This window comes from Pyrgilauda ruficollis, unplaced genomic scaffold, assembly GCF_017590135.1.
Source record: "Pyrgilauda ruficollis isolate IOZ18807 unplaced genomic scaffold, ASM1759013v1 scaffold13, whole genome shotgun sequence".
Lineage (NCBI taxonomy): Eukaryota > Metazoa > Chordata > Aves > Passeriformes > Passeridae > Pyrgilauda > Pyrgilauda ruficollis.
Window position 1 is genome coordinate 1,471,693 of NW_024511432.1, and position 24,417 is coordinate 1,496,109.

Genomic DNA, 24,417 nt, shown 5'->3' on the forward strand with positions numbered 1-24,417 from the left:
CGGAGCCCCGTGCGATGCGGGACGCGGTGCGGGCCGGCTCCGGCCGCCCCCAAACCCCGCCTCGGGGCCGCTCCCCGCCGCGTCCCGGCACGGATCGCGGTCATTTCCGCGAGGGGCTTGTCCAGCTGCGGGAAGTTGGATTTGCTCGGTTTAGTTACTGCGCGCTCCAAGGGAAGTTCAGGCGGTTCTCCTGGAAGGACGGACACTAGAGGAAAGCCTCTAGTGATGAGTGCAGAAAAAGCGGGTGTTAGGCTCTCTTTCCCCAACTCTTTGCTGCAAATCGCTGAAGGACAGTCCGTTTAAGATTAGAGATATGAAATAAGTGTTTGACAAGCAGGGTGGTGAAACACTGGCACAGGTTGTCACAGAGGTGGTGGATGCTCCATCCCTGGAAACATTTGGATGCAGCTTTGAGCAATCTGCTCTAGTTGAGAATGCCCGTGGCAGGGGGGAGTTGGACTAAATTACCTGCAAAAGGATCCTTCCAAATCAAACTATTCTATGATTCTGTGATCCTGTGGTTTCTGATCCTGGGCTCTTGGCATCAGTGGGTCCTTCTCTTCCTCCAGCCAACAGGCACCAGCCCATTTCACTCAAGGAACCAAAAAACCCACCCGCAGCAGGTATCTCAGCATCTCTTCAGCAGCTCTTGTAGGTACCATTTCTAGAAGCCATATTTTTGAAGGCTTTTGGCTGGCTGTAAGAGATCTTTTTTACTCCTTCTACAATTAGCATTTAGTCTCATTTCCCTGCACTGAAACAAACCCAGCCTCTCAGGAGAGGCTGAAGTGCAGCTAATCTTGGAGAAAGCTGGGGCTCTCAGAACCTGTGCTTTCTTTCTCCTGGGTGTTTGGACTCCCTGTTAGCTCTCCAAACTTCTCAGCAGATTCCCTGTTACTTGCAAAAACATTTATTGTGCATTTTTATGTCTTGTGCCTCTGTTTGGTTTTATAACCACCTCTGCCCTGGTTTGTGTTTAATGGATCAGCGCTTATGGTTCTTTCGATTTTCCTCTCTGAATGTAACTTGTTTTTAATGACCTCCTGAGCTCTGCTGCTCCTTTTTGCCCTTTTCCCAGTTTGTCCTGATACTGATATGCACTTACACTGCCTTGGTGATCATGTTTCTGTTGTTCCCTCAAAAGCTTTTAGCGCCTTAGATGTTCCTTTTACCTTCCTGAAGAGGTTCCTCGGTTTTACATAGCTGCCCTTTTCTGAGACCAGGCACAGCTGTTCTGTGGTGCTTTATGGCTGCCCATGGGCCACAACAAATTAAAAGGAGAAGGGCAGAAGGCACCAGAGATTCAGACAATGAAGTTCAGAAATTAATTTCTGTAAATCACCATTGCTTCAGCCAATATTGAAGGGGCACATCCTAAAGTTAAGCACCTAGAGCAGGCAGAGAGCCAATAAGTTTGTTTTCCAGAGAGTCAGAGGGATAATAAGGTTGTTTTCATACTTCAGATTGTGCTGTGGAGGGATTGAGAACAGCCCGAAAGAAAGAGATGTGTCACAATGTTATCACCCTGCACCTGCAGCAGGGCAGATGTGGCTCAGCCCACAGAAAGGCTGCAAAGGGAATGGATTATGAAAAACAGCTTTTCTTTTTTTGTTAGAATCTGAGCACATTATTGACACAAAGCAATAGTCAGTGGGGAAAGCTCCACACAAATGACAAACCTTTGGGACTTTACAAACATGCACATAATTAAATCCTCCTCTGAGGTGGAAGGGGCTACAACAAATGGCAGATTCTTTTAAACTCTTGTTTTCCCCAATGCAACTCACGAGCAGCTTTGCTGCCCTTCCCCAAATTGCTGGAGTCCTTACACGAACCATTTGGATTTCCATATTTGCATGTCTGAGGGGAGGAGAAATGGGGTGTGAATATTTCATGCCTGATCTGAGTCTCCTCAGGCCACGGTGAAGGCATTGTGTGTGTGTCCCTGAGGAATCTGTACCACAGATAAGCTCCTTCCTTCCTCCGAGGACAGGACATGGAAACAATTTGTTTCGTGCCACCTTCTGTTTCCACATTTCTTAGGTAATTTGTTTGAGGGCTTGAAGTTATCTCCGGCAAACAATTTATCTTGGCAATGTTATTTGTGGTGGAAATGGGTTCCAAACCATCAGGACTTGCAGAAGAACCAAAGTCCCGGGGATGTTTTTAGCGTGACAACACCAGCTCCCTGTGTATTGAAACAAATCTAAGAGCTGCTCCACGTGTTCTGCAAAAATGTGGGGAGGAAAAGACTCAACTGATTTGTTTTTTTAAGATCAGGAGGAAATCAGGAACCTGCGACCGATGCACGGTGCTGAAACACAATGAAAAAGCAAGCTGAATTTAAGAATTTCTGGTTAGCATAAATTTAAACTTCTGCATAAGGTCTTAAGCATCTGCAATATTGCTAAAATAAGATGTCACACTACCTAACTTTTTTGTAACTCCTGGGTAATTCTGGTATCTCAGCCAGTCTGAGATAAAAAGCACAAGAATGGTAGTTTTCTCAAGGGTTAAATTCACTGCAATTGAATAAATAATAATAGAACATTATTTTGTTTTCATTTTTATTCCTGCATAAATAACATATTAGTTACATTAAGGAAAACACCGAGGGAGAAGGCAGCTTAAGAAAATTATCATCTCTTATGATTTTGTGCCTATAAATATTTACATAATTACATTTGAAGAGCAGAGACATTGGCGTAGATGAATTTCCTTTCGTATGTTGCAACCAGCTGTTGGGAAATAGAAGAAAATATGTCAAATCAAGCTTTTCAGAAGTCCTCAATATTTCAGCACAGAAGATGAGACAAACAGGCACGTGAGCAGCTGTATTTTATTGCACTTATCAGCACACACCACCCTTGTGCACTGGCTGCCCGTGTCCCACTAGATGGTGGTCATGCTACAAGAAAAAAAAGGATGCAGGAGCATGGCAGGAGATTTGTCCTCGTTTCTGTTTGTCTTCCTTCAGGGTTTTTGTTTTAAAATATCCTCAGCTCACACACTGCAAGGTTTGCTGTTTTGCCTCTACTTTTTGAGCCACTGGGTCTGTATTTTTCCTAATGCACAGTGGGAAATCCTGAATGAGTGTCATATAATATTTCCGTATCAAACAAATTAACTATTGATGTTTAGGCATACTGAACAACTGCTGAACGTGCTCTTGAATTAGGTGCCAAATCACATTCCTGAGGCTCTCAAAAGTGAAATCATAGAATCACAGATGGTTTGAGTGGGAAGGGATCTTAAAGCTCATCCCATTCCACCCCCTGCCATGGGCAGGGACAGCTCCCACTGACCCAGGCTGCTCCAGACCCCATCCAGCCTGGACTTGGGTACTGCCAGGGACCAGGTATGAGTTAAGGAGGGACTGTAATGGAATATGACCACGAAAATATGTGTAGACATAAAGCAAAAATTCTTAATGGAGAAACTGAATACCCACTGCCTCCATGCTTGGTTCTTGCAGGGGCAGGATAATGTCTCCACCTGCAGAGCAGCACAGCACGGACCTGGAGCTGCTGCCGAGAGCCCAGAGGAGGCTCCAGGGTGAGCAGAGGATGGAGCAGCTCTGCTGGAGGAAAGGCTGGGATTGTTCACCTGGAAAAGAGAAATTTCAAGGTGACCTCATGGCAGCCTTGCAGTGCCTGAAGGGAACCCACAGGAAAGATGGAATGGGACTGTTTGTAAGAGCCTGGAGTGACAGGACCAGACGGAACAGCCTCAGACTGACAGAGTACGTTTGGATTAGATGTTAGGAGGAAATTCTCCCCAGTGAGGGTGGGGACACCCTGGCACAGGTTGCCCAGCGGAGCTGCGGCTCCCCTATCCCTGGAAGTGCCCCAAGCAGGGCCGGACCATGGCGCACCCTGGGACAGTGGGCGGTGTCACTGCCTATGGCCGGGGTGGGATGAGAGGATCGCAGCCCTCCGTGCCCGCTCCATGAGGGCGCTGCGGGTGTCCCTGCCTATGGCCGGGGTGGGATCGCAGCCCCCCGTGCCCGCTCCATGAGGGCGCTGCGGGTGTGCCTGCCTATGGCCGGGGTGGGACGGGAGGATCGCTGCCCCCCGTGCCCGCTCCATGAGGGCGCTGCGGGTGTCCCTGCCTATGGCCGGGGTGGGACGGGAGGATCGCTGCCCCCCGTGCCCGCTCCATGAGGGAGCTGCCGGTGTGCCCTGCCCCGGCCCCGGCCCCGGCCCTGCCCTCAGGGCCGCGCCAAGGGCGCCCCGCCCGCCGCGCCTGCGCAAGGCCGCGCGCGCGTCCCTTCCGCCTCCCGCGGAAGCGCCGCCTCCGCCGCTTCCGGGATCCTGCGGCTCCTCGGGAGCCTCGGGAGCCGCGGGCGCGGTGGCGGCGGGCGCGGAGCTCCAGCGGCCGGGGCCCGGCCCCACCGCCCCACCGCGCCAGGGCAGCGGGGCCGCCGCCGCCGCTGCCGCTGCTGCTGCTGAGGTAATAAACCTCGCGGTCCCTCCCCGCGCCCCGGCGGCTCCCCGCGGCAAGGAGCGCGGTGGCCCCGGGAAGGGCGAGAGGGGAAGGTGAGCGGGGCTGAGCCGCCTCAGGCCGGGCTGGGCGCTGGGCTGCTGTGTGGGCGCAGTGCGTGGGGCGTTTCTGCGTCTGCTGTCGCTTTCCGCGTTATTTACACCCCCCAGAAAATGAAAAATTCTCCACCGGCAGCTGTGGGCAGAGCGCGGCCGTGCCCCCGTGCCCCGGCGGTGCGGAGCCCGGGCTGCCGCCGGGCGAAGCTGAAGGGCAGCGGGCAGCTCCCGTCGGACTCGCCCCTTTCCGGCCGTGCCCTGCCCCTTGCTCCGGGGAGTCTCCCTGGTTTCTGTGCTTCTCGTTTTCCTCGTTTCCATGAGGGGAGAACGGCGCTTGCACGAGTGGGAATGTAAATAGCTCTCAAACGAGAGGGTGGGTTCGTGCAGCACAGCGTGTGTGTGATCTGTGCCGTGAAAAAAAGGGGTTGGGAAATCACTGGCTACTTTTTGTACTGAATATCCCCGTGTATGAAGGGATCGGGATGCAGAATTACAGTGATGTAACTGTTTGCTTTGCTGGAGACATAATTAGGTTGAAGTCGCCGTGACTGTTCACATTAACAGACTTAAATTAGCTCTTTTGAAGTGAATGCTCTCTGACTTGGAAAATTTGTAGATAAAAAGGAGCCGTAGTGGTTCATTAGGAGATGAAACTGATGTGAAATTCTAGTGGTTTGAGATTAGAGTTAAATAGCTGAGATATCTGTGGCTGAAAGGAATTGGTGATACTTTTATCTCTCTAAATACACTATCTCTCTTCTTGGTTTTCCCTTAGCATAGTATATTTTGTATCATACAGATCTGACGATTTCTTTTTTATGCCTTTTATGAGGACGGAGAACTTTTAAGGAAAGTGAATGGATGGAATTTTGCAGTGGTTGAATGGCTGAACATGAACATAGAGGAAATACGAGGATTTATGTGTCTGATACGAGGAACATTTGAGACAAAGACTTAAGCATTGCTCTGATGAATATTGCAAGTTGCTAGTGAGAATAGTTTAACCAATAGCATTATTTTTTTGGAACCTGGGAAGAAGAATCACGTGGATATAGATGTGGATATAACAGCTGACATAAAAATGTGCTTGCAAGGTTGATACCACAGAGCAATCACTGTGTGTGATACCTGAGCTCTCTTCAGTGGAGTGTGAGGATAGAGTGTGCACTGATGAATGCAAAACTTAGAAATAAAAAAATTACTCTCTCAAGTAGGGTGTGATCCATGCAATTTTTGTTGGCAAAGAGGTAAAACTTTCAGCTGGTACATACCAGTGTTGATATTGGTGTGAGCCTGCAGCCTTGTGGAGTCTGATCTGAATTTGAGCCTGTGGCCCTGTTCCAGAAGAGGCAGAAATCAAAGCCCAGCCACAGATTGTGTTCGTGTCCTTCTCAGGTGAAGGTTGTTTAATCCAGGAGCCTTTTGTCCTTGCTGCTGTACCCAGTGAACTCTTGGTGGATCAGATAGTGTTCTTTGCTGGGCAGCAAAGTCATGGGTAATATATTTTCTTTGACTTTCACATCTCAGGGTGAAAGATCTGTTATTGAAAAGATATCCTGCTGAGCATCTCTTGTATTACTTTGTGCTTTTGGAAGAGTGATTTGGTATCATAAATCTATTCCATATCTGATGGCTTTGTAATACTTTGTACAAACATGTGTTGTGAATACATGCATTGGGGTGTTTTCCTGCATTTTTAATAACTTCTTTTATTGTGACTTCTCATTTCTGGGTTTTGAGGATGTTTATAAAGATGCTGCTGGCATAAATCATAGAAATGGTTTGGGTTGGAAGGGACCTTAAAGATCATCTTGTTCCCAGCCCCTCTGGGAAGATCCTCAAGCAGATGGGATTGCTCAAAGCTCCATCCAGCCTGTCCTTGAGCAATTCCAGGGATCCAGGGGCAGCCACAGCTTCTCTGGGTACCCAGTGCCAGGCCCTTACCAGCCTCACAGGGAGCAATTAATTCTGTATATCTCAACTAAATTTCTTCTCTTTCAGTTTAAAAAAAGACATAAATAATTAGATTATCAACTTCCCAATAAGACCTTCATAGTTATGCTGAAGTATTTCTGTATACCTTTAGTCTGAGCTGATTTATAAGCAGCACATCCCCTTTTCACAGCTGGAAAGGAGCAATTCCAGTGTTTCATGATGGACTGGCTTAAGGAGAACTGTTACAGCAGCTTGACACTTGACTGTATTAAATATGTACTTGGTGAATATTCTCTTCAATGTGTACACACAAATAATCTCACATTAATTCCATGTTCACTGTGACCTGTCCCTGTGTGCCTGCAGGAGAGCAGAGATGGACCAGCGCAAGGAAAGGGCTGCAAGGCATAAATGGGAAATCCAAGAGACACTTAATATATTGTAAGAACAACAACAGGGTTTTGGAGAGATGCTGAGCTGTGCCACTGAGCATGGATTTGGGGATAAGTTGATGGCAGCACTCCAGGGTTGTATCATTTATTCCAGCTGCTCCTCTCCAGAGTTGTGTGTGTTGTGTTAAGGACATCCCAGGTTCCCAAATTGCTGAGAGGGTGGCTGCTAGACCATCCCCTGGGAAAGAGCTGAAACAGCCACAGCTGACTTTTTAAATGCCTTTGCAGCTTGGCTTGCTGGATCTGTAATGAAAGTAGGTGATTCTTCTAAATGAGACGTGACTCTGTGCAGACGTTATCTGATCGATATTTATCGGTCAGCAGTGCACAGTCCAAATTGCCCATGGGTGCAGGAGGAGGTTTGCCTGCTTGGTTTACTTAAAACTCCCAAGTTCCTGGAGTTAATGTTTATGCTGTAACCTCTTAGGGAGATTACAGGGCTGTAATTTTGATTTGCCACCAGTGCTCTGCTTCCAGGTGGGATTTAAATCCATTGTATGCAAGTGCTGCAGGACTATTATTCTAATGTGCAATGTGTGTTCGTGTCTCTACAACTATGGAGAGCAATCAGAAATGTTGAAATAAAGGCATTTTCTTTATTGTGTTACCACTGAAATGGGAGGAATCTTAGGAACTGTCCATTGTGTAGCTTGAAGGAAAAGGCAACCAAAAAAAGTTATGCTTTGACAGCTGATGGATTTTTAGCCTGTACATAAATTCTTACTTGTTTAAAAAAATCACAGAGAAATAAGCTTTTCTTTTTTCCTACAGCTATGCTTTTCTATTCATCCTCAAAAAATAGCAGGGAAAAGGACTATTCTTAACTCTGAAATGCCTGGTTTTTTTTTAATTTAATTACCAGCTCAGGGACCTTGTGATACAATTAGTTGTGTTGTGTCATTTGTCTTCCCAATGCCCTTTGCAACCTTCTTCCACTAAACCCAGTGATCTTACAACGCCATCCTTCTGCTGGCCATGAGTTTATAACATAACTTCTTCAGAAGTTGTTTGGTTTTATTCCAACAGTACATCTGCATTTTAGACCTGAGTTTCAGTACCAGTGAGGTGCAGGTCAGGTGACACATTCCCAACTTGAGAATTTCAAATAACACCTAAGAGTGGAACAGGGTTGGCTCAGGTTTAATATACCCCCATGTGCAAACATAACATCGGGCATGAAGCACTGAATAATTTGGTGTTACCTTCTGGTGCTAAATAAAGATTTGTACGAGGTCAAATTAAAAACTGTTGCTTGATGTATTAGAGGTTGAAGTGTAATGCTTTGTACTCTAAGTATGCAACAAAGAGTAAATTTGGTTAAGACAGGCATTGAAGCAAATAAATGAGAGTTGAGGGAAGCTGTGAGCATCTCAGTGGGGATGCTGAGCTCTTCATAAAGGGAGAGCTTTCAAACATTGATCCTCTTCCCCTGCAGGGACCCAGGTGGGGGCCCTGGTGTGGGCAGCTGGGGAGGAGAAGGAAGGGGCAGATCACATGGGAATGCCTAAATCCATTATCCCTGCAAAGCTGAGCTGAGGGGACACTTGCACATCAACCAGTAACTGGTGAGGCTGTGACAAACACAGATTTTGCCCAGGATTGCAGTTGGGATTAGGGACTGAGTGAACAAATCACGTCCCTGTCTCGTCAGTGAACTCCCCAGGAGCAATTGCAGCCGGTGGCTGAGTTGAATATTTCACCTGCAGAGGCTGAGTGTGTCGTGTGCCGCCGCCTGTCATCCCCAGCTCCCCACGGGTGGGTGGCACTGCGCATTAATGGCACACACTCTGCTCCTGCGTCTGCTCAGCTGCCACCAGATGCCACCTCAGTGACAGCTTAATGGGTGTGCGTTTCACAATATTGTGAAGTTTAAGGAAAGTCTAAAAGCTTATTGGTAAAGCAAACCGCAAAGCAATCACAGCTTCCTGCAGCGGTACAGAAGATAAGGGGGGTGGTTTTAAACTAAAAGAGGGTCGCTTGGGGTTTGATATCAGAAGTTTTTCACAGTGAGGGTGGTGAAGCTCTGTCAGGGGTGCCTCATCCCTGGAAATGTCCAAGCTCAGGTTGCTTGGGGGTTTGGAGCAACCTGGCATAGTGGGAGATGTCCCTGCCCGTGTTAGATGGTGGCGCTAGGTGACATGTAAAGGTCCCTTCCGACCCAATCTCTTCCATAATTCTGATATATTCATAATAAACATTTGCATTACCGTTTAGTCTTGCAGTAGAACATTTGGGTTTGTTTACATAAGGTAAGAGACTTCTCCTTTCCAATTCCCCTTGAACTGGGCACATTTGAAAATGGGTACGGAAGAGCTCCACCCATAATGATGTGTTTGGAGTATCTATTTCTAATAAGCTGCCTTCAGAAGCTTTTCAAGAAAGTGACTTTGTATTTGCTGTAGCTCTGAAATGTCAGAATCCTTATATTACTTTCAAAACATATTAAGTTAACCTTGCAAATAAGAGTGATTTCTACGTCACAAAATTTAAATCAAATAAATAGAGAATAAAACCAATGAAGAAGAAAACCCTAGGTGCTTCTTTAGGCAGTTTTAATCAGACAGCAATTCAGGCCCACACCTCTTCTGTTCTCTTCCCCAAATAGAAATGAAATGCAAGGTTCTGTGCTGCAATCCTGCTCCAAGTGCCATGTGGTGATTTCCAAAAGTTAACAGTCAAAAATGTCAAGGTTTCAAGTACCTGGTTTTCTAAATAAAACACGAACTTTTTCATTGTAGCTACATGCAGCATGTTTCAGAGTGCTACTATTGATGTCTATTATTTGTACTTAGCAGTATTTTCCTGTTGCAACTTTGCTAATCAGTTTGTTGGTGATGTCTTTGCAGATTACATCAGACATGACTATGTGAATAACCAGGGATAAGCCAAAGGCAGGACAGGATGTCAGAATAACATACAAAACGTTTTTGAGGTATTTGTTTTGCTTTGGATTTCTTCAATTGTGCTAAAATTTTTTTATTGTCTTTAAGACATTTAAGCAAAATTAATGCAGTAATTCTGTGCCATTCCATACTTAAAACCTTCTTTAAAAGTTTTAGAAGCCCTTTGTAAATGAAGTAATAACTGATTTGCATGGTTATCTTCATGTTTCAACTGCATATTATGTATTTTTATGACACTTCAATTTTCTTGACCACAAGGGGTGGTGATGTCCCAAAGTGCTATTGGACTTAATTGGGACAGATTGTAGTTTTAACTCTGAACATTAAGAAAGATCAGGGTAATTTGAACTGGGTGAAAAGAGGGCCTTATTCAGGTTAAATTAAGCTTGAATTACTTTTAAGTAATAAAAATATAAAGCTCATTCTTTGCTAAGGAAATTTTCTAGTGTGTGACATCTTCATCCTTGGCTTAGCATCTGCATTCTGGTGAGAGAGAGGAATTTTGTCCAAAAAAACCCCAATGTGTGAACAGAAAATACAATTTAACTCCTAGAAATTGTAATAGATCCAAGCAGCAGAGCTGAATTTCAGTTTGTTCTGTTCCACAAGCTGAGAATGTGTCCTTCAGACACCTCACAGTGTCCTGGGAGCTTCCCAGCTATTTTTGCAGTTGCCCTCACATCTCTCTGCTGCTTCTGCATGTATTTATTTTTATTTCTGGTTTCTTGGGTTGCTCCTGCCTGGTTCTGACATCAAAGCTTAAGGATCAGAAGGATTTCCTGGGCAGAATGTGTTATTCTGATTCCTGATAAAGAGTTTTTAAAAGGGTTTAGACAAACACAGCTTCATCAAACACCATCTCAGTGCCAGTGTCTTCACCTGGTAACGGTCACTTGGACCATTCTAGAGGAACAAAGTGATCCCATATTCAAGGTCTTGGGATGGAAATTGAAATTGCAGTGCCATAATCCCTACAGTCGTGTATAGGCTCTCATTAATAAGGGGGGAAAAAGGGAGACCTCTGTGTGCCTGTCATAAATCAATAGAAATGCTTTCAGGTTTCTCTCAGACATGGCCTTTAATAGCAAGAATCAATATGATTTTTAGAACACAGTATACATTTAAAGCATCAGGATATTCTTCAGACCTAATGCTTAAGCTTTGATTTGTCTCCTCTCTGTTGATAGCACTTCAGTTCTGCCATTCCATATCTTTCCTTGGGAGAGATGTCTGGAAAATAATTCTGTTTTCATGAGAACTGTTAAGGCTTCACATCTGGTTTTTGCTCCATATTGGAAGGACAACAAAGCCCTTAAAAGAGTTTCATGAAATTAAATGAATTAATGTGTTCTTTGAAAATCTGATTGATGTAATCCATTGCCATGTCCATTTAACCAGAACCATTTGTTTCCCTTAAGTTTGGGTTGATCTGAGACCATTTGATAAGTTTTCCAATATATCTTTGTAACAGGCTTGTGGTTTTTCCAAAACAATAACATTTTTTGTCAACAAATTTAGCTGCTTTCTAATTTGCTGTGTTGTTTGTTATGAGCAGTGTACTAGAACAGCTTTATTTCCATCCTGGTTTCTTTCTACTCTTCCCTCGCTGGAGCAGAATGAAAAGTCAACAGTCTGGTGCCATAATTTGTTGTTTTCAGAGAGACATGAGCTGTAATTTAATGAAAACTTTACCATTTTAGTTTGAGATAAAAGAGAGAAGTTGAGTTTTTAACAGAAGAGTAGGAGTGGTTTGTGAGCACAGCATGATGGAAATGAAACCACTCTAAAATCCCTTTGTCAGGCATTAAAGTTGCATGTTAGTGGTGGGTTAACTCTGGCTGGACATCCACCAAAGCTAGTCTGTGTCTCCCCTCAGCTGGAGAGGGGAGAGAAGATATTTTAAAAAGGCTTGTGGGTCAAGATAAGAGCAGCAGAGATCACTCAGCAATTACCATCACAGGCTTGACCTGGGGAAATCAGCTTAATTTATTACCAATGACATTAGAGTAGAATAATAAGAAATGAAAACTAAAACCAATAACAAACAAAACTAAAAACAAACAAAAAAACCCCTAAAACCAAAACCTTAAAATGTGCCCCCCCTTCTTTCATATTCATCTTGCTGTAGTCACAGAATCGCTCAGGTGTCGATCAAAAAGAATCCCAATTCTATTTTGAACTTGAACATGCTTTATCTCCCAGAAACCAAAACCCAGAGCCAGCTGTACTCCATTTCCTCATTAATAATTAATAATAATGGTGATGATGATGATGGTGGTGGTGTGTTTGTCCCTGCAGGGCGAGGCCAGCAAACCATGCAGTCATCAGGGCACCGTTTCCGTGATGTCGAGCACCACCCGCTCCTGGCCGACAATGACAGCTACGACTCCTCCTCCTCCTCCTCGGAGGCTGACATGGCTGAGAGGGTCTGGTTCATCCGGGATGGCTGTGGCATGGTCTGTGCCATCATGACCTGGCTCCTGGTGGTCTATGCAGACTTTGTAGTGACTTTTGTCATGTTGCTGCCTTCCAAAGACTTTTGGTACTCCGTGATCAACGGGGTTCTCTTTAACTGCTTGGCAGTGCTGGCTCTGTCGTCACATCTGAGGACTATGCTCACTGATCCAGTAAGTATCCAGGAGTTCCTTGGCATTGGATTGTCCCCTCCACCTGCATAGAAGTTTGGAGAAGTGATATCAGGTCTTCTGCTGCGAAAAGTAGTGTTCGAGTCAAAGTCCTCGTGTTCGAGTCAAAATCCTCGTGTCAGATTAAAAATATTTGTGTTAGTCAAAATTCTCATGTTAGATTCAAAATATTTGTGTTAGAATCAAACTTCTCATGTCAGATTCAAAATCCTCATGTCAGATTCAAAATCCTCAAGGTTTAGATTATACCTGTGGTTATCATCAGGATGGTTCCTCTACTTCTCCTGTTATTTCATTAATGAAACCACAGAGGAACAGTCTATATAAAATTTATAAAAGTGTTAGACTCAAAAAAACCAGGAAAATATTACTCCAGGTCCTGAAGAAGCTAATAAAGTTTAGTCTTCCCTGTCCTCATTTTTCTTACTTTTTTTCATCAGATTTATTTTCAAAATTTGTACCTTCATCCTTTTGCATCTCTTTAATTGCTCCCATTTGTGGCACATGGAAGGATTTTTAGAGGTGGATGTGCTACAAAACCTCAGGTACACTTGGCATAATGGAAAAACCACTGTTCCATGTGATTCCTGCATTTTTGTCTTTGAATATTTGGAGTCAGAGGGAGGGGAGATTTAAGCTGAACACACATTGAAGCATTGTAGGTGTAAGAGTGCATTTACAAGAGCACTCTTGAAAGTGCTCATTTCTTAGAACTTTTACTCCTCAAGATTTCAAGAGATTAAACGGTTGATTTTGTACTAAAATCTATTATTATTTTTAGGGAATAAATCTGGGGAAAACATCTACTTTCTTCAGATATTTGAAGAAAAATGGAGATTTTTCTCCAGTATAGAGAAGTTAAGGGAGTGTTCAAAAACCCAGCATGGTGTTGTAGTTAATTATTTTCTAGGTCTTTGATTTACTTCTGTCCACACCCAGTGATGAAATATCACAACTTCTACAAGCTGTGACAGCTGAGAGTTAATGGTTTAAGGATTTATTGCTTATAAATATGAGCTGATAAAACTGGGTATCTTTCTAGACCTGTGGTGTTTTTTATGATACAAACTGAGATGAGTCACTGCTGTTTTCCTCCATTCCTTTCGTGCTGACTCCCAGAATGGAAGGCACAACTGTGTGATAGAAACGAAGATGAAAGGAACGAACTGCCTCAAAACCTATGTGAATTAAATTTACTCTTGTAAATATAAAAATAGATTTTTGGTGGCTGGCTGTGACTGTGAAAGATGTTTTTGAAATGGAATCTATTTTTGTCAGCAAAATGCTTGAAAGCATGGTGTAAGGTTCTCATCCTTGTGGCAGGTGAATAGGGGAATGTGAGATGTTTACACCAAATATTAACTGGGGTAAGAACGTTCAGATTGCAAAATCTACCTCAGGAGTACAACATGAGTGTTTAAGGAAGTCTCTGTGTACCCCTGTGAGCACCTGGTCAGGTTTGAAGCACCACTCAGCCAGAGAGCTCACCTGGGACAGGACCTGGGCTGTGTCTTGCCTAACACAAACACAAATTTGTTATTCCAGGCCACAGGTAACAAAAACTCCCTGCCTCAGCAGAGGGGTGTTTGGCAGTGGAATCTGAGTTCCTGCTGGCTTCTTAATTCTGTCCCAGAACTTCTTAAGGTGTTTGTGTCAAGTGCTGATGTTGCCAGGGAGCATTTTTGAATGAGAATTAATTGTGGAGTGTTGCAGTTGGCTTAGGCTGACCTGCAGAAGGCTCTCCCTGCGTGAAGGAAGTGCTGACCTGGAGCAGTTGTACAGAAAGGCCACTTGGATGTCACATCCCAGTTGATTTCACAATCACTTCCCCTCACAGATAAGGCCTTATCTCCACAAATGAGCAGGGTGACAATGGTGCAGTCCATTATTTTCTCCTTACTAATCCAAATTTAGATCCTGAACTCAGGATGCAGCTCTGTGATAATCAGATCAGATGACTAATCACTAAAAGTTAATTTCTTTTCCCGATCAATTATTTTTCTTTTGAATCAATTCCTTCAACTCTTTACCACAAAGCTGCACAATAAAGAAGAGTAAAGAACCAGTGCTGGTCCTGCTAACAGAGTCCAAGCTGAAGATTTTAGGGAAAAAAAATTACAGTTCTCAAAAACTTGGGCCAGGTGGTTAAACCCTGGCTTCAGAGTTGAAATAACATCTTTCAAGTAGCTGCTGATTGAAGTTTTGTGTATGGCTTGGCCCATTAATCAAATGCCACAATAAATATTCAGGCTAACTCCTCAGCAAATGATGGGCAGTGCTTGTATCTGCAGGGTAAGATGTGTCTCCCTCTTCATTTCTGTTGGCTGGTGACAGGATTTTCTATGAGAATTAAGCTAATACTTGGCCAGAGATGAGTCTTGCTGGAGTAAAGCTGAATTTGAGGTCAAGCAGAGGTAATTTATTCGTTTGGAATTGATTCTGGCTTATAGGAGACTGGCTTTGAATAAATGAACTTATTTCAGCAATTATCCTGAGGTTACTGGTATGAAGTCTATGAAATGTATTTTTGAATGCTCTCATGCCATTTAAGAAGCTTTTTCTCCTCTAATTGAAATGATTTCAGGGGGCTGTGCCCAAAGGAAATGCCACTAAAGAATACATGGATAATTTGCAACTGAAACCAGGAGAAGTGATCTACAAATGTCCCAAGTGCTGTAGTATCAAACCTGAGCGTGCACACCACTGCAGGTATGCCAGAGTTCCTTAAAGAGTTCTGCATTTGGAGGCGTGGAATAACGTTCCTGATATTTGTTCCTTTTTTCCCCCACAAATTCCTTTTGGTATCCACTATACTTTCAAATTCCTACATTGCAGAGTATTTTATGAATGTAATGCACTATGGCCAAAAATTACTGTGGATGAGGGGAGAGAAGTAAGAGACTCTATGATTTTATTAAAATAACTGTGCTGTGGTGTCTTAAATAATTTTGATCAGTGAATATCTTTTCCTTTATATCATTCCATTTACTGTGCTGTGTGTGAGTAATGCAGGGCAAAGAAAAGAATCTCAAATTTCTGAGGGAGCTGATTTAAGAAGTGACTCCTGCAGTCTTAAATTAACAAAATTTAGAGTAGTTTTAAATGATTACTTTGTGTCATCTCTTCTTTGCAGCGCATTTGAAGTTATATGTGAATTGGCAGATTATTTTTCCAAAGTTGCATGAATAATTGGTTAAATGCACTTCCACTTTCTGAAAATCCATTTGAATAAGGACAGGAATGATGGTCATTTGAACTAAACATGCTATGGAAGAGGTAGTTAATGTATATTTTTAATTCTCCGTCTTGGGAGTTTTCAGGCACTGTGGAAATGCTTTTGTAGTGTTTATTGTGTGCCAGTTGAAAATAGCTGTGCCTGCATAATCAGGCCTTACATAAAGATGCAAATGCTTCTCGTGGCTCTCTAGGTGTGGGGAGTGATGTGTGTTGAATTGTGAGAAGTACTAAATTGAAATCTCTGAGTTAGTGCCTGTCAAAAGCACAGAGCAGAGTCTTGTCAGGACTCTGAGATGATTCTGAGCTTTGTGGGTTCTAAATTAACAGCCTTGTGTGTGTCAGTGCTCAGTGCTATGGCTGAGAAGCTGCTCCCATTTATAAATACTCAGCCTTGGCATGGAGCTCCTGTTCTTCTCTCAGCTGTGAGTGGGTTTTTGGATCTGGAGTGTGAAGGAAGAAGTTCCATGGATAAACAGGCGAGGATGGAATGGTCTCCAGTTGCTTTGTGCGTGCTTTAGGCTGGCTTTGCTCAGGTGCAGATCCCAGGGCTGCCTTGCTGTGCAGGGATGCTGCTGCTGCTGCTTTATCAGCTCAGGAGTGCTCACTGGAGGATGGCTGGGGGAGGAGGCAGCACAGCTGCTCCTGGAAAATCCCTGGGGATCCAGGAGAGCTGTGCAGTGTTCACATGGCCTGGCTCTGTGTCCATGAGGGACAGCTGGGAGCCCCTGCAAAGATGGGCTGGATCTCACTCATTTTCTCATCCCGTATTCAGGTTGATTCCTACAGAGACCTTGCAGGTATATATGGAAAGCATTTCCCACATCTTTGGTCCTGGTAGGATTTGCTGATTTGGAAGGAGCCCTAAGTGAAGCCATAATCTGTTGAACTCTATATGAGAGATAAAGAGCTGGAGTATCAGACATCCTGGAGCTCAAATGCCTTCTTTATAGCAACAATTTGAGCAACATTTATTGTTAAAGCAGAGCAAGAATGAACAATGTCTGTAATAAAGGAAATTCCTGATATTTTCAAAGGGTTTGTTTTCCCCAAGCACCTGTTTGGGGATCCAGCTTTGTCTGTCTTAGAATTGTTTTAATCCTTGGTCAAATAATCTGTCAGATGATTTACCTAAGGGTAAAGGAGGCATTTTGGGGCTTGCTCAGTGCATTCCTGGCTCCACAGAATATCTGAAAGAGAAAGCCAGAGCCTGAAAGTGTTGTGAGGCTGCTGTCATGTTTTTCTCAGCAGCTGGTTCTGGTTTAATTGTCTTTGTTTCTGTTAATCTGATTCTTTGCCTTCTATGCAGGAGTTCACCCAATAGAAAAATAGAAATAGGGTTTGTTTGATTATGCTGCCAATTTTTTTATTGGTTTGCAAACCCATTCCAAGGACATTAAAAGGATGATCTAGTCCCAAGTATTCAAAGTGGCAATTTGCTGATAGAAGAGGCTTGAAAATGGAAATTGAAGTTGGTTGCTGTTGGGAAATACTTACACTCAGAGAGCCACAGTGCATGTTTTGAGTAGTAAATTATTAACAGAAGAGACTCTTAGGATGTAGTTATGAAAATTGTTGTGCAACACTGCAACAGAAGTTCTTTTAAGGAAGAAAAATAGTTTCATAATACACATTAGTGATGGGGAAAAGAGCAAGAACCTTTTATTTACAGCTAAGCATCTCTGAAACAAAGTGATGAAATTGAAGTGATGTTTTGGCGAGCAGTTAACATTTTCAGCACAGGGAAGAACCCTATCCTGAGTGAATGGGATTTCATTTTCACTGAAGGAACACAGCTGTCATCATTTCTGCCTCTTCTGAGTGCCTGTGTTTGTGTGTGGGGAACTGCTACTCTGAATAAAGTCACTGAGATGTTTCCACCAGGCTCCCAGGGAATATCTGTTACCCACACCCATTTCTCTTGAGTCTTTATCTGTGTTTTTCTGAATGTTATCTTTGACATTCAGAGCTGTAATTGCACCTGCCTGAGTTCATGGAGCAGCAATTCCAGGCTGGAGGAGAGACTTTCCTCCATCCACAAGGGCTTGTTCTGTTTGCTTCTCTCTTGTGAGCAACCCTGGGTGCAGCTCAAGGAGGGATTTCCCCAAACTCCTGCTGCACCAAAAAGGAATAAAATACAGGGGATGGGGTAGGAAGAAGGCAGAACCACTGCTGGAAGCACTGCTGTGAGATTGTTGGTGGCAGATCAGGAATGAAGGCAGGGTTCCAGATATCTGAGCTCCTGTGAGAGCTCTGTGTGGGCATGTGAGAAATTCTGAATGAGCAGAATCGAGTCCTGCCCACCTCACATCCTCCAGCCTTCAGCTCAGTTGAGCCTGTGTAGGATTTTACTCAGCACTTCACATTAATACTGTTTATTAGAGTGCTGGCATAGATTCTGTGGCACATGAGGAGCCTTGTCTGGTTGTGGTGCTCAGGAAAATGAGAGGCTGAACTTGCAGGCAGCAAGGAAAATCTTTTGAGGAGCCTCCTGAATGTCTCCTCTCAAGTCATACCCACTTTTGCTGACCAGAGAGTGGTTGTGGTATTTATCTGCTATTGGGATTTTCACTTGTATTTAAAAATTCATTTGTAGCAGAGGATGAATCCTCTTTAATGCCCACAAAACAAGAGGCAGGGGGAATGTAGGGGCTGGGTTTTGATAGCCCAGAGCAAAGGCAGCTTCATTTGGGATTCTTCCCCATAACCTGTACATGGTGTGTTCTGTCTCATGCTGAATTACCTTAGAATCATACAAATCTGACAACTTAAAAATTATTTTCTGCCTCAGAGCACTGATTTCCCTCCACACCTCTCTCTTTTGTCTCTCCAGTGACAGTCACCCAGCTTTGCTTTGTGGTTTGTCACTGCAGCACTTGTAGATACCACACATAAATTAGCCTGTGTCAAAAACAAAGGGGTTTGAATAACAGTGCCTGCATTTTTTAGGCTTATTTGGCTTGGTGACTGCTGAAGTGAAAATGTTTAATATTCTGGATATTCTGTGGGAAAATCTGGAGCACTGAGTGTGTGGCTGTCCTAAGTACAAAGCTGGGAAAATGGAATATCGGATTGCTTAAGCTATTGATTTATGAAGAACTACAACAGATGTTGCAACTGTTTAGTTTTTGGTGTGTAATTCTTCATATTTGGCTGCAGAACTGAGCCCTCTGCTGCTGTATGGCAGATGTAAAATGGAGTTATTAGAGTATTTATTTGTCTTCTGTGGATATAGTCTTGACTCAAAATTGGGCAGGAACCAAGTGAACCAGCAGAGAACAGGAGTGTTCAAGCAGTCATGAACAAGTAGCTGCTTGATAAGTGCTGGTTATAGTTTCAATATTTGTGTTTTCTCTTGAGGAAGTGAGGTTTGATACTGTAAGCTGTGCTTTAGTTGAGATTTTGATTGCATAAATTTAGAATTGTATGGCCGGTTGAGACCTCAAGAGTGACAGTTTCTCCCTTGAAGATGCAAATTTCTTCTTATCCACGAGCAAAATTTATAACCTGAAAGCCTGTAAAAGTGAAATATTTACTTTATCTAAAAATCTTCTCCAGAAGGGAAAGGGTCTTATTAATACTGAATGAGAGAGAGTTGAAGCTTTGCTTGTTCTGAGCTGCAGATGTCTGAATTTCTGGATCTGTTTTATTGTGAGGAGTATTTTATGTACCCAGTCCATTTTGGCGCAACCAAAAGTTGAGTTGTGAGAGGGAACAAACATTTCTTTAAAGAAATGCAAATAAAATCCCTGTCTGCAGTGTCAGGAAATATTTCAGCCCATCATCCTGTGACCACTGGCTGCCCTTGTTTCTACATTTCAAATACAATTTCTCAAGAAGCCTCTTGTCCTTTTTCCAGTATTTGCAAGCGATGCATCCGAAAGATGGATCACCACTGCCCCTGGGTGAACAATTGTGTGGGGGAGAAAAATCAGAGATTTTTTGTTCTGTTTACGGTAAGTGAGCAATAGCAGCTTGATTTTAGTCTGAATTTTCCTTGCTTGTAACAATTTATGTTGTGCTTAGTGAGTAATGGCTTTAGGACATGATAGTGTTGTTAAATTGGATGGGTTTGTTCCTTCTCTGCAAGGTATTTCCACCCATATTCATTTTAATTTTGTGCTGTTGTTTCAAAGTTTCTTGGTTTTGCTGTGTTCTGTGCAGTGACAGAGTGAAATGATGCTGTCTCTTGTTTGCAGATGTACATAGCCCTAATTTCAGCTCATGCTCTTGTACTCTGTGGATTTCAGTTCTTCTCCTGTGTCCGAGGGCAGTGGACTGGTGAGCAAATAAATACTTAATTTTCATTATCATAGTCTAGCAGATATTAGGGAAAAGTCATAGCATTCCTATTTTAGTCCCATCTTTCAGTGATATCCTTAAAGCATTTCAGATCTGTTTATCCATCACTTTCCTTTTCCTTTCTGGGTTTTTCCTTCCCTTTCCTTCAGTCATTCTCTGTAAGAGCTGTGGCTGTCAGGGGCGTTCTCACTCCCTTTACACTCAGGAGTAATTCACTACCTCTGTAGCAGGAAGGAAACTGAGCTGGTCCTCACACACCTCAGCACTACATCACCTAAACGTGGGCTTTGTGTGCCCCACCTCAATTCTGGGAATGACACCTGAAATTTAAACAGATTTCTCCCTCTTTCCATTACTGGAGCTCAGCTGTGGGGCTCCTGCAGAAAAGAAATTCCCTAAACTAACCCAGTTTTTTTTTTATTTAGGCTTCTGGCTTGTATTTCTTGATGTTCCAACGTGCCAGAGCTCATTCTGGTCTTGTGCTTTTGGCAGATTGTTGGTGTGTTCTTTTGGTCTATGAAGCAACAGGGAAATCCATGTGGTTTTTAATTTTTTTTCTGAGTATTTCATTAAATTGATGGAATCTTAGAACTTTGTTTTAGTTGAAACATTCACCTTCTGTACACTATCCCTGTTTAAATATAATTGAGTTAATCAGATGATCAGAGGCTCTCCAGAGATGTGTGAGGCAGAACTTGATTACTTTGTGTGGAGAATTAAAATAAAAAAATTAATAAAGCAATGACAGCCAAGTGGAACATCTGTATTGCAAGTCCGGGCTGAGTGGGGTTGGTTTTACAGTATCTGTCATGCAGGAAGCTCCAAGCTGCTCTCTCATGTGCAGTTCTGAGTTCTGCACTCACCTCATGCAAACATTTATTTGATAGCCTTGAAATCCCAAGCAGGATTGCAGGAATAGTTACCATGTGCTTTATAGGAAGCCAGAAGTGTTACTTGCATAAAATTCTTTATTTTCTTGATCAGCAAATAAAGCTGCTGCAAAATCAGAAGTTTGTTTTAAATGTGAAATATTATCTCAAGTGCCAGACACGTAGGACATGCTCTATCATTTGCTGTTGGTTTTTTTTTGTAACTACAATATTTCATTTTCACAGAGTGCAGTGACTTCTCCCCACCTGTAACTGTGATCCTGATGATCTTCTTGTGCCTTGAGGGTTTTCTGTTTCTCACTTTCACTGCAGTCATGTTTGGCACCCAAATCCACTCAATATGCAATGATGAAACGGTAAAAACCTTGACTTTTTTGTATTCTGTAAAATTTATTCTGGGAAGATGTGATTAGATGTGGTTTTATTTGCATGAGAGGCTGTTATTTCAGAGAAAGCTGCAAAACTTCAACAGTTCATCATTTTTATTTTCTGCAGTTGGGGGAAGATTGGAATGGTGTAGTGGGGGTTGCTTCCTAACAGAAGTTCTTGCACTATTTGCTTTTTTGACATTTTGTTATTTGGTTTTAAATGACAAAGAATGCAAAGCTTCTGACTTGAGGTTTGACTTTCCCTTCTGAGCTGGCACAAATTCCTGCTGGGTGCCATGGGAGGTGTCTGCTTTTCTCAGGTTTACACTGAAAATCACTGTCTGTCACCTCACTGTGGTACATTTTATCAGAGGATAAAACAGACTTTGTGCCATTGGCTCCCTTGTCCTTAGGTCTGCAGTGTCACACCTGGACAGAATAATTGCTTGGAAATTGAAAGGGAATTGAATCCTGGGACTGTTCAATATTTCCTCATGTTTAAAAGTGTATTTCTGTACTGAGGAGTAAGTGCAAAACAACTGGTAAATACTGAGCTTTCGTTAGTGGGAAGCACAAAAAATGACCATCAAAATAATGCATTTGGGAGAGTAATCCTGCCTCCAGTAATTGTGGAGCAGGAGCCCTATTGTCTGCTTTCATTAATTGAGTAAACAACTTGTAGTGTAGGATATTGCACATGGATCCATCAGCTTTTCTGGGATTTTAGTCTTTTAGCTTGAGGGGGAAAGAGATAGAGGTATCAACCTTCTTGTACATATTTTATGTTCTAAATCTTCTGCCCTGTATCCACAGGGCTAAAACAGTTTCTAACTTCTCCCTTAATAATTAATAAATAACAGTAAAAAGCCAATCAGCTGAGGAACAACACAATGAAACAGCACAATAAAAATGCAAACCTGGTTTTTATAGCCACCATTAGATTAAACTAAACCTTGGACTTAGCAGTGCATCCCTGCCTGTGTTTGTTTGCAGGAGATTGAAAGACTGAAGAGTGAAAAGCCAACATGGGAGCGCAGGCTCCGCTGGGAAGGGATGAAATCTGTTTTTGGGGGCCAGCCCTCCCTCCTGTGGATCAACCCCTTCGCAGGATTTCGGATCAGGAGACTTCTACTGCGAGGGAAGAAAGGAGGACCTGAGTTTTCTGTTTGAGCTGAAATATGCTGGAACTTGCAAGAATCCTATATAGTATTTATTTTGGGGCCAGAGAAGGCTGTCTGCATATAATCTGTGACCAGGTGAAACTGATATCAGACATTTGCTTGTAGCAAGCAGAGTTTTCTACGTTTATTGTCACAGACATCTCATTAATTCTGAGACAGGAACTGGATCTGCCATGATCTTCACAGCAGGATAAGCACGTGGTCACACTAAAGAAGCCAAATGTTGTCATGCTACTGTAATTTATTTTCTGAGATTACTTCCCCAATTTTTTGTTAAACCCTTTTTATTTGATACATGTCTGGGGAATTACCGGTGTGTTTTTATAACGAGTCTAAGTCCTTGGATGCAGTTGTCAATCATCAGGAGGAGCATTCTGGTGGAAGTTGATCTCCAGTGAGACACAGCCTTCTCAGTCCAGATTTCAGGGAATTGTGCTTTGTTCAGTTCTCCTTTCTCTTTCAGGTTGTCCTGATAAGCAGAGCTGTCCCTGTGTGTCCCACACATTCCTCACGTGCAGGTGATGCCCAGGACTGGTGCCCAGCACGGAGGCACTGTCACGCCCTGCCCTGTGTCTTCCCAGGCTCCCTAAAGCATGGCCTGTGTTTGGCAGTGCCCATCCCATCTGGCATTTAGGGAAAGGCTAAATTTTCACTTGTAATCTGGTGGGGGGCCAAATCCTGCCCTGGGATGTGCATTTCCAGTTCCTCATGCTTTGATTGCAGAGGAACTCAGGTGTGGACTGTGCAGGGATAGTGGGACCAGTGTCCTGCTGTGTGAGGTGACAGTGAGTGGACAAATTGGGGGTCATTCACTGCAAACACTTTGTCCTTGTAGGGACTTGCTCTGCCCCTTTTATACTGTACAGACTTTTCATAGAGGGAAAGCTGTTAATGACCCCTTGAACAAAGACAGCAGAGAAAGAGGCAACTTCCCTCCTTTCTCAAGTACAGCACATCTTAAATGTAGAAACATCTGCAATAGAAAGAGTTATTTTGAATTTAACCATTTCCAACCAAAACTACTTTGAAGAAACGAGAGCAATATAGATCTAGAACTGCTTTATGTGGGCCTGACAAACAACAGTAGTGCTAAAAAGTGTTCATAAATCTGCAAGTAATGAAATACAAGCTGCAAGTCATAAAAATCCAGCTAAAAGTTGATTCTTTAAAAATGACATTTAGACTATTTTTTGTATTATTGTTAACCTATAAATTACTGACCATATAAAGGATAAAGCAGGAGCCTTGATGCATAGCTTGAAATCGTGCCTAGAAAGTAAATAGCTCCCTGTTTTGGGACTTGCCTTAAATTTGTCCTGTTCTTGCTTTTGCTCAGCCAGTGGCACTGGTGACCTGTCCCACCTCAAGCAGCTCAGAGCCCTGCATTCCAACCTTTGTGCCCTGCAGGAGCTGTTTCCTTTCTCAGTGCCCTGCTTCTCCATCTCTTCGTGGCATCCTGATCCCAGCTCCATCAGTTTCTGTTCCATGGGGTGGCTGAAGGTACCGAGGGATCCATTTCTTGTCTGTGCCCTGTGAACAAAACTGTGCAATACTTTGGGATATTTTCACTTTGCTTGGGGGAGGGTGGTGGTGTGGAATGCTGGAGCCTTCCTAGGTGGAAATCCACTGGAATTGCAGTCCTGTGAACAAATATGAGGGGGAAGCTGGAAGTTCCACAGGATTCTGTGCAGATTCAGTTGCACACCTTAAAGACTGGGGAGAAAAAAATGTGTCTGGCTTTGTCCTGAGGCTCTTACTGTGTATATTGTTCAATGAGAAAATCAGAAAATAGCACTCCAGGTGGTTGGACCCTGTGACTTGGCAAATGTGTGCGTGTGAAATCCAGTTTACTCGGCTTTTCAAATCCTTACGTTGTAATTTTTTTTTAATGTAAAAAAGAATAAACTAATGAATTGAAGTCTTAGTTGATTAACTTCTCTAGATGTCAGGGTTTTTTTTTTTTCACATA

The 24,417-nt window shown here is 43.2% G+C and overlaps 1 protein-coding gene across 5 annotated transcripts; it reads left to right on the forward strand.

Annotated features, from left to right (window-relative positions):
* The first annotated feature begins 4,306 nt into the window (after nt 1-4,306).
* On the forward strand, nt 4,307-24,366 carry ZDHHC7 (zinc finger DHHC-type palmitoyltransferase 7). Of its 5 annotated transcripts, none has more exons than XM_041458679.1 (8): nt 4,307-4,452; nt 9,772-9,857; nt 12,127-12,455; nt 15,058-15,182; nt 19,567-19,663; nt 19,907-19,988; nt 21,125-21,255; nt 22,261-24,366. In XM_041458679.1, the coding sequence occupies exons 3-8, from the start codon at nt 12,144-12,146 to the stop codon at nt 22,435-22,437; spliced, it is 924 nt and encodes a 307-aa protein (XP_041314613.1). In that variant the 5' UTR covers nt 4,307-4,452; nt 9,772-9,857; nt 12,127-12,143; the 3' UTR covers nt 22,438-24,366. The 5 variants fall into 5 exon arrangements, with proteins under 5 accessions (XP_041314613.1, XP_041314616.1, XP_041314612.1 ...); XM_041458678.1 differs by having other exon boundaries at nt 4,324-4,538; XM_041458680.1 differs by lacking the exon at nt 4,307-4,452 and adding an exon at nt 5,918-6,033.
* The last annotated feature ends 51 nt before the right edge of the window (nt 24,367-24,417 follow it).

What these genes read in the sequence shown, in the direction of transcription:
- ZDHHC7 (XM_041458679.1), top strand. Translation starts at nt 12,144, where the DNA reads ATGCAGTCATCAGGGCACCGTTTCCGTGATGTCGAGCACCACCCGCTC. An exon ending in GAGCGTGCACACCACTGCAG is followed by an intron (nt 15,183 to 19,566) that starts GTATGCCAGAGT and finishes TCCTTTTTCCAG; the next exon opens with TATTTGCAAGCGATGCATCC. An exon ending in GATTTTTTGTTCTGTTTACG is followed by an intron (nt 19,664 to 19,906) that starts GTAAGTGAGCAA and finishes TCTTGTTTGCAG; the next exon opens with ATGTACATAGCCCTAATTTC.